This window comes from Mesoplodon densirostris, chromosome 2, assembly GCF_025265405.1.
Source record: "Mesoplodon densirostris isolate mMesDen1 chromosome 2, mMesDen1 primary haplotype, whole genome shotgun sequence".
Lineage (NCBI taxonomy): Eukaryota > Metazoa > Chordata > Mammalia > Artiodactyla > Ziphiidae > Mesoplodon > Mesoplodon densirostris.
In genome coordinates, this window is record NC_082662.1 from 19,264,817 (window position 1) to 19,275,059 (window position 10,243).

Below are 10,243 nucleotides of genomic sequence, written 5' to 3' on the forward strand. Positions count from 1 at the left end.
CTCGCCAGACTGGCTCAGTGGAGTGATTTTGGCTGAGATCCCCCCTGCTGCCTCGCCCCAGTTCTCTAGCTTCCCAGAAATCCTGTGAACTACTGAATATTCCCTTTCAGTGAACTCCTCTTCTGTCTAAATCGGCTCAGGTTGGTTTCTGTTACTTGCAGTAAGAAGCCTAAGTAAGAAACAGCTACTGAATTGGACTCTCTGGGAATGATGCCAGGTGATTCTTACACAGATCCGAGTTTGAAGCCCACTATCTCAATGCTGACAACTCTCAAATGTGTATCTCCAGCCCACCCACTCCTCTGACCTCCAAACTCATATATCTAAATGTCTTCTTGACTTCTCCAGTTGTATGTCTCAAAGACCTGTAAGATGTAAAAACAGAATTCTTGACTCTCCTCCAAACCTGTTCCTCTCCCAGATTTCCCCTTCCTAGGAAGGGGCAATGGCGTTCTTCCATTAGGAATTTGGGAACCATTCTTGACCACTCCCCACATGCACTCCATCAACAAATCTTGATGCTACTACTTATAAAATACTTCTAGAATCTGTCCACTTCTCCACCAACCACAGCCCTACCCACAGCACCATCGTCTCTTCCATGGACAAGTGCCAACAGCCTCCTTGGGTCCTCTCCTGCCCCCTCCAATCTCGTCTCCACACAGCAGCTGATATGACTGTCCTAAAATATAAATTGGATCATGTTGCTTGCCTGCAAAATAAATAAAATCCAAACTTGCCACCAGGGCCTACAAACTTGAATATGATCTGGCTCCAGCCTACCTTCCCAAACTCATCTGTTGTCACTCTTCCATTTGCCATCGCTACGCTTCTGCTCCTCTGGCCTCCTTTCAGTGTCACAAATACTTTAGGTTCTTTACTGACTCAGGGCCTTTGCCTAAGATGTTCCCTCCAACTGGAGCACCCTCACACCATTATTCTCTATTAATGCTCCTTTTCACGTTTCTTCTTTTCTTTATTTGTTACTCCCATTGATATTTTCTGAGCTCCTACTATGGTGCTGTGGTAAATACTAGGGATAAAATGGTGAGATAGGTTATTTTCTCATGGAAGTCAAAATCTAGTGAGAAATCAGATTTTAATAATTATGCAAATAAATGTCAAATTTATCTAGGATGTGTGCTGCAAAGGAGAGAGACACACGGTGCTATCAGGGAGAACTGAGCTATAGAGTAAATGTGGAAAGACAAGTTAGGAGGCCAGTGCAGTGTTCCAGGGGAGAGGTGACGGTGATGTGGACTAGGGTAGCGATGTAGAGAAGTAGATGGGACGGCAGAGGTGTTTAGAAGGTAACACTGATGACCCTTGGTAAGGAAGGGTGCATGTGGAGCTTCTGGCTTGCTTACCACAAGAGAGGGAGGGACCACTCTCTGAGAAGGGAACACCAGAATGGCCAGCCTGGGGGGGAAGTCATGAATGTGGCTTTGGACACATTGAGATGTCCAAATGAAACAGCTGAGTGAGCAGTTGGACATGAGGGTCTGGGCTAAGGTACAAATGTGTGAGTCACCTGAAGATGGAAGAGGACTTAAACCATGGGTGTGGATGAGATTGCCTGGGGAGAGAGGCTAGCATGCCAAGAGATGAGGACCCAGGACCAAACCTCAAGGCAGGCCTGGACAGGGAGAATGAGCCTTCATGACATTTATTACACGTGCAATTGCTAACTTGTTTGTTTACCTGTTTACTGCCTGTCTTCCCCAGAAGACTGTAAGCTCAGTAGAGAAAGGACTGTGTCTCTTTAACAAGCAATGTGTCTACCCAGTGCCTAATACAGGGCCTGGCATGGAGCAGTTCCCATGCATGATGCTGGCCACTGTGTCCCTCGGCAGGGCCGGCCTCATCCATTCCTTAGATAACATGGTCTCCACTGGTCTCCACTGTCCAGCAAAAAGCCCAAATGCCTAAGTGACATTCAAGGCCCTCCAAGTCATGCTGTACCCCCTGAGCTCTCCGATCCATCTTTTTAATTCCACTACACCTGAGCTTTCCAAACTGGGGTTCCTTTACACCTGAATAACCAGAGGCACAAAACAGGATGAACACAGTGCCTCTCCCTGGAGCCTAGATTGTGCCAAATGAAGAGAAATGGCCATGGACACATGGGGGTGCGGGTGGGGACTTTCCAGGCCCTGCTCCTCTTCTTCGAGGAGTGTCCCCTCCCACAATGTAGGTCTCTGTGGCCATGTTTCCCTGCCTGAGTCAATCCCCCATGACCTCTGCTAATGAAACCAGGGGTGGGGACCCAGCTTCTGGAACCAATCCAGAAGCTGGGCTGGGCCGTCAACCTCTCTGCCAGGAACTTGGACGCAAGACAGGCTTAGTTGCCTTTAGATGCTGGACCAGTGAGGTCACGTGAATGTGGGGGCTGAAGATGCCTGACTTCCCCAGAAGACTGTGTGATGCCCTTTGGGGCCTGTGTGATGACAAGTGAGCAAAAGCACTGTTTAGCTGTGCAGAAAGAAACAAGAGGCAAGAGACAGCGGGAATGAGGAAGCAGCTGCCTTTGTTCCTGATGATTTCCCAGATTCAAAGGAGGCCCTGGTGAGGCCCGGGTGAGCTCTACTTTGAACTACTGTTCTTCAGTCCCATGAGGCACCTCTCTCTCGATCCTTAAAACAAATTTCCTTTCAACATAAGCTTTAGAGGGTTTCTGTTTCTTGCAAACAAAAAAATCTCTAAGATTACATAATTTTTATTATTTTTTGCAAAATAAAAATGTTATTATTTTGGTAAAACAAACATCGACACATGATGAAGCAGAATGGAAAAGTCACAAGAATATTAAGAATTAATGAAATCCTTTCTAAAATAAGATTCAAAAACACTAAAATCACAAAGGAAAAGATACATTTGGCTCCACTGAAACTTAAAACTATGCATTATAAGACATGATACCGACTTAGACAAACATTCCTCTTAACCACCACCCCTGTATTGATAATACATTTTCTCTGAGGACAGATAATGGGAAGCATGCACATTTCCATAGCAGTTACCTCTGGGGAGAGTACAGGAATCGTGAGACATGGTCAGAGGTGACTTTAGTCTTTTCTGTTATGTATTTTAAATTTTAAATTAAAAATTAGTATGTCTTTTGTTCAATTAAAACTTCATTAAATCTCAAAAATATATATATAAAACACAAGCCTTTGAAGATCCCCTGATTGTGGTGGACTGCTTCATCCAAGACTCACTGGGAGATTTAAGTTCACCAGTAGTTTGAGACACATGATATAGCATGAATTCTCAGCACTGTCACAGTGGCTTACTTGGTTCCTGAATATGCTTTCTTCCCCTCTGTCTCCAAATTCACTCATTTGTCCTCTCCACTTAATTGAGTTCTTGCATCCTTCAGGACCCATCTGGAAGTGTCACCTCCTCCAGGAAGCTCTCCCTGACTGCACCAGTCCTCACTGCTCTCTCTCTCTCCCTCGCTCCACTGGCCTCTTATGGCACTAACCATACCTTCTCTGTATACCCTGGACAGACTCCTGGGGTTCCACTTATCTCGCTAAGACAGGTTACATCTCCCCAACCAGCCAGCAAAGCTGAGCAGCATCTTTATGTCCTTGGTGCATAGCAGAGAAATGGCATGGAGAACTGACATAGCACAGGCCTTAAAGTCGGACAAAGCCACTATGTGGCACAATGCAACTGCCTTAACTTCCCTGGGCCCATTTTCACCTGTGTTATTGTGAATATCAATGAGATGATGGATGTAAAGGGGCCCAGGACAGGAAGATGACGGTTGACAGAATGATTATCTGTCTTAATACTCCCTCACATTTGAGCAGCTTTTAATTAAAAACAAAAAAACATTTAACAACCCAGAGAGGTAAGCAAGGAAGGTGAAATAGGGTGAAATCTTAAGGGTGAAATAACTAAGGTTCAGACAAATTACATTGGGACTTTAGAAGGAAAGAGAATAGGACCAGGGGTTAGAACGTTTGGGTAGAAATGCCAGTTCTTCCACTACCCAGCTGTGGGAGCTTAGATAAGTCTATAGCACTCTCTGGACATCAGTTTCCCCATCTTAAATGAGAGAGTTCCTAGGTGATCTCTATCTTAAAGGGTCCCTCAGCACTGACATTCTAGCTTCCTGTAACCTGCCCAGGGTCCTTCCTAGCAGGACTGCAAAAAAAGACGTCAAGTCCCAGGACAGAGTCCCTAGTTACTCCCAGGAAACCAGCTGGGACTGGAACACTTGCTTTGAGAATCAGTCAAATTTGATTCTGCCAAATGGAGCTTCAAGCCTGGGGGTCAGTCATGCCCAGAACTGAGATCGGGGTAATGACAGCATCAAACTACATGTAAATATAAACACAAATGCAAAGCCAAACAGGAAACCTCAGGAAAGTCCAATCCAAAGGTCAGATTCTAACTTTTGAGGCACTGAAATGCTGAAGAGAAAAACTGTATTTGGGTGTCAGAAACCTTTCTATTGCAAAAATGAACCTTTGTGCGCACCAAACTAACGTCCCAAAGGCAAAGGAGACTGGGTTTTGTCTGGCCTAACCTGGAGTAAAGCTGAGCCCTGACGGGAGTCTGCTGTGGCCTCCAGATCCATCCTAAGGGCTCTCTCCCCCAGGCACACACAAGTGCTTACACACACGAAGCCAGGCAAGGCCAGATGCACGGGCATAAATGGGCATTTCTGTCCCTGGAGAAGGGTTCATAGTACAGCCCTTTCTCCTGATCCTGCTCTAACATTTTAATGAACAACCCAGAGAAGAGTGTGAACTGTGAAAGCCCTAAGGATGCTGATCGTACTGACCTCTTCTAGGTCACAAGATGAAGACAAACCTCAGGAATCAATCTCTCCTCTGGATGAGGCTCTGAGGCAGTTTCCCTGTGAGCCTCCAGTAAAATACAATCTACCTTCATAGGCGGTGGACTCTAAGCTACTGGTTCTGCCCAAGGAAGGAAGCCAAAGCTTCTTATTTTAATTAAAACATGTACCCCCACTATATGCAAAGCACTAGGCTAGGCTCTGTGAAAGAAATGAGGACAAGAGAGACCCAGTCCCTATCTAAAGAGGTCTGTCAATTAACCCCATAATCATTCCACTAATCAAAATGCATGCCTTACATACATGGCCTCATGTAATACCATAGTCCTGTGAGGTAAACATTATTATCCCCATTTTATAGATGCCAAAAGTGGGGCACAAACAGATCAGGTCACGTGTCCAAGCTCACAAGGCTGGCAAACTGCAGAGCCAAAATTTGAACACAGGTCTGCCTTCCCCAAAGTGGGTGATTTTCCACAGTCCTCTATCACCCTTACCAAGTGATACACACAGACTGTGGGATGGGGGTTCAGACTGCTGGGGAGAGGAGGAGAAGAGATTTCCCAAGACATTGGCCCAGGGTATTATGAACTATAAATCTTTGTATCTACCACACAGTAGGTGCTCAGTATTCTTTGGTGAAGGATGGAAGGTGAGAGCTGCTGTTGAGGTCCAAAATGCCACACCAATTCAGGGCATCTTCTGAAAGGGAGCTGCAAAAACACATTATTCTTTGGCCCAAAGCCTCAGGGTGTCTGCCCTAGAATATTCCTGCAGAGGAGGCCGGGGAAAGTGCAGCAGGTCTGAAGAAAAGGAACTAGCTCCAGTGAGCAGGGGAATGGGGTGGGGCAGCCTGCAAGGGCCAGAAAAAAGGCCTGGGATGCATTTCTGGAAAAGACAAAGAGGAGAGGGGAGGGGAAGGAGACTGTAAACTTGTGAACAGCCTGGCCAAGGTGAACCCCGGCTCCTGGCGCCTTCTCATTCGCATTCATTCCACAAACACCGGCCAAATCTCAGAACCAGCAGTCTGGGGGAGGGCGCCTCACTGTTCCCAGGGAGAAGTTAAGTTCAGGACTGAGGCTGGAAGGTCGGCTTCGCAGAAGGGGAGTGACTTGGGGGACGAACTTGTGGGGCTCCAAAGATGAAAACCCAAACAGATGCAGTGAGGCGCTGAGCAAACCCACAAGCGACGGCGCGGCAGGTCACGAAGAGCACTGGGGGTATGTCCCTTGACCCGTGAAGTCTGTCGTCGAGGTGACCTCGAGGACCCCCAAATGGTCCCTCGGGCCTTCCCCCAAACACTCGACGGTGAGGACGCAGATGTTTGAGATGCACTCTGTTCTCACAGCTCTAGGGACGGGGAAGGTTTCTGGGGCGCGGTAAGGAGGGCCATCGCAGTTCTGGTCACGCCTGTGAAGGTCAAGGCGAAGCCCTGCCGAGACCCCAGACCCCTCCCGCCTCGGCCCCCTCACCTCCTCCCGCGCCAGTGCTGCCCCGCGGCACCGGGGCATCTTGGCGGCGAAGGCGGCAGCCCCGGCCGGGGAGCTGAGGTCCTCTGCAGTGACGGCCAGGAACTCTGCGACGCTGAGCTGCTCGGGCATGGCGGGCGCGTGGTGGGGGCGCCGGGGCTGCCGGAGTGGGGCCCGGGGGTCGCTCGCCGCAGTGATCTGGGCCGGCCTCCCAGCCCGCCGCGGGCGCCGTCCTGGCCACCGCGCCGCCCCGCCCCCTCCGCGCCGCCCCGCCCCCTCCGCGCCGCCCCGCCCCCGACTGCCTTTGCCCCGCACAGCCGCGTCCCCTCTCGTACTGGGACCCCAGACGTTTCCCACTCCGCCCGCTTCTCGGCTCCGCCCACGGCCTTCCAGCCTCGCTCCCCACCTTAGCCTGGAACGCCCGTCCCCCGGCCCTCGCGGACCTCCCAGCCCTGAGAGTCCCGCCCCTGGCCCCTCGCCCGGCTCCTCTGCCCAGCCCTCTGGCCTCCCATCCCCAGAGAGCTCCGCCCCTGGCTCACTGCCCCGCCCCCGGCCCATCGACCCAGCCCTCTGGCCTCCCATCCCCAGAGAGCTCCGCCCCTGGCTCACTTCCCCGCCCTCGGCCCCTCACGCGGCTCCGCGGCCCCGCCCCATGCCTCTCTGCAGGGTGCTTTGGCCTCCCTTTCTTAAAGCCACCTCCCTCTCGGCACGTCCACGGCTCCGCCCCTTTGTCCCGCTCCCGGCCCTCCGAAGTCACCCTGCCTCCGAAAGCCTCGGTGCCCTATCTCCGCATCACTCCTTAATGCGCCTTGCGTTTCCCTCTCCTACCCATTAGTTCCCAGTCCTCATGACCTCAGCCCTTCAGCTTCACCCTCACCCAGCCCCTAGTCTCTCTCCGAAGCCCGGGGTGGTGGGGGGCAGGATCTCGGTGCCCCGCTCCGCCCCGAGTCGCCCCACCCCTCCCTTGCTCCGCATACCCCGCTCTCGGCCTCTGCTCCGCGTGCAGCCAGAGCCGCCCAACCGCCCCTTCGCTCCTCCCCTAAATAGTGTGCCCCGCCTCCAAGGTCTCTGTGGCTCTGCGCCTCGGATAGCTGTGTGATTTGGGGAAAGTTACATCCCTTCTTGGAACCTCAGTTTTCTTCTCTGAAAAATGGGAAGTCTAATGCCCACTTGGTTGTGATGTTACGAGAAGGGAACCTTACACGTGCGTGTACCCAATAGGCGCTCAGGAACTGGCTCTCTCTTATCCGGCCTTCTCACCCACACCTTCATTCTTCCTGGGCTCAGTCTCCTGCCTTTCACTCCTCAACCTGGCTCACCAACCCCACCAGGCTAAAGATTGCCACTCCTCCCCACCCACTATCCTCTGCCTCTTGGGAACCACCTGTATATTTGGGTGGATGAGGGAGGGTGTGCAGGATAAAAATCCACTTAGATGTAGTTCTGGAGCCTGAAGTCCTCTGGAAAATATCAGGGAAGCACTGCGGTGAAGAACATTGGCTTTGGAGTCAGATAGGTCTAAGTCCCCATCCTGGTGCTGCTGTTGACCAGCTGTGTACAGCTGAGTAAATTGCTTGCTTCTCTAAGCCTGAATTTTCCACCTCTTGAAATGGCCTAATGGTATTTCACCCCACTAAGTGACTGAGAGGATTATGTAGTTTGCGTGGAAAAAAAACCCCAAAAAACTGAAAAGGTAGACACTAAAATATTACCAGCTGAGGATGTTATGAGTAATTTCTTCTTTTAGCTAATCTGTCTATCCTAACATTTTGGTAATGAATTTATACTATTTGTGGAATAGAAATGAAAGTTGGAAAAAATGTGTACAATCTGGTGGAGGAGACAGGACCAATAGGCTGTGAAATACAACTCCGGTTCCCCCCTCAGTCACCCTTCAACCCACTCTAGCCTGTTTTCAGCCCAAACTACTGCAAACAGTAATTTCATTTTTTGAAAAAGGACCATTTTCCTCGGTGGTCCTCCTCCTCTCTGACTGCTCCATCTTAGGGCCCTTTCTGAGGTGCACTTCCTCTGCGTGTATCTTAAATGCTGGACCCTCTGCTCTTCTCACTGTACTCAGGCTTCCTGAACACCTTCATCCAACTCCACCAGCTCTCTTTACACCATTGATGTTGATGTCTCCTGTGTTCGACTCCTCTGTAACAAATTAGCGCAAACTTGGTGGCTTAAAACAACACATTTATTCTCTTACAATCCTGGGGGTCAGAAGTCTGAAGTGAGTTTCACTGGACTGAAGTCAAGGTATCAGCAGGGCCACACTCCCTCCAAATGCTCTAGGGGAGCATCTGTTTCCTCACCTTTTCCAGCTTCTAGAACTGCATTCCTTGCATTCTTTGGCCTGTGGCCAAGTTCCTCCATCTTAAAGGGCATCTTGCTTCTGTGTCATATTACCTTCTTTTCTGTGGTCAAATCTCCCTTGATCTCCATCTTATAAGCACATTTATGGTTACATTTTTGGCCCACCCAGATGATCCAGGATAATCTCCCCATCTCAGAAACCTTAAACTAATCACATCTGCAAAATTCCTTTTGCCATATAAGACAACATTTACAGGTTCCAGGGATTAGAACCTGGGTATCTTTGAGGGCCATTACTGAGCCTACCACATTTTCCAAGGCTGAAGATTTATGTATCCAACCATTTGTAGGATGGTTTCATGTGACTATCTCACAGACAGTCTATATGTCCAAAACCGAACTGGGCATCTTGTACCTCACTTCTGGTCCCAGCTCCTTCTCTGTCCCTGTCTGGGTGGAAGGCACCACTGTGCACTCCCTGAGGATCATCCTCCCCATCTCCTTCCACCAACTTACACTCAATCATTATCACTACCTCCTGAATGTCTCACAAATATAGCCACCTTCTCCAGCTCCTGGCCAACCCCAGTCCAGGCCATAGTACCTCTGACCTCCTCACCAGTCTCTCTGTGCCCAGTCTTGCATATCTGATCTGTTGCTCCCTTGGTTAGAACTCTTCAATGGCCTCCATTGCTCTCTGGATGAAAGACAAACTTTTTTCATGGCTACCTGGTCCTGCATGATCTTTTGCTCCTGCCGTTTTCATTTTCTTCCTTACCTCTCACCCCTCCTTTCCTGCCATGAGCCAGGCTCTCTCATTATTCTTCCTTCTGCCCATAACACTCCCCGACCTCCTTTCAACTACTCAAATTAGATGTCAATTCCTCCAGGAAGCCTTCCCCAATGTCCTTCTTGGAACTCCCACAGGACCCGGTATCCCCTGCCCCAGCACTTCTCACTGAGAACTGTAATCACCTGTTTCCTGGTCTGGGTCTCTGGCCCACTTGTTTATTTATTGAGCACTTACTATGTACTAGTCACAGTGCCAAGGGCTATACAAGCAATAGCTCACTCAATATCCACAACAACCCAAGGAGTCAGGGAACATTATTCTTCCCACCTCTGTGTTATAGGTGGGAAAATCAAGGCTTAGAGGGGTTAATTTGTATAAAGTCAGAATGAAAATATAACCAAGATTTCAACCAAACTCTGCATGACTCCAAAGCTTTTGTTTTATTATTAATCACCAAACTATGCTACCTAACTATAAAATACTGCCTCTTATAAGTAGATATACATGTTCCATATACTCTCTCCTATAATTAAAACATGCCACCAACCAGAGGTAGAATACCATCGTAATATCTTGCAGGCTAACAAATTATTACTATTTTGTAAAGCAACTTCTTCAATGTCAAATCCTCTATCAGATACTCAAACCAAGAGACACATACTGCTGAGGGTGGGCCACTTTCTGAAGCATAATTTTTATTTCAAGACTTCTGGGAGAAACTGAATAATAAATGGTAAGTAAATTACAGTATTATTTGGAAATAAGATAAACCCAGAGCTATATCGGCGTAGGTTGCAAAATTTTTAGGAATTTTCAGAGAAAACATGTGCCTTCAGGGAAATTTCAGTT

At 49.0% G+C, this 10,243-nt stretch overlaps 1 protein-coding gene across 1 annotated transcript in view; it reads right to left on the reverse strand.

Annotated features, from left to right (window-relative positions):
- Positions 1-6,514, reverse strand: part of ASAP3 (ArfGAP with SH3 domain, ankyrin repeat and PH domain 3) — a 48,573-nt gene extending 42,059 nt beyond the window's left edge. The window contains exon 1 of the mRNA XM_060089137.1: positions 6,286-6,514. Within this exon, the coding sequence (XP_059945120.1) occupies positions 6,286-6,414 (129 nt within the window). The 5' untranslated portion in view covers positions 6,415-6,514. The remainder of the gene's footprint in view (positions 1-6,285) is intronic.
- Positions 6,515-10,243: the final 3,729 nt, after the last annotated feature.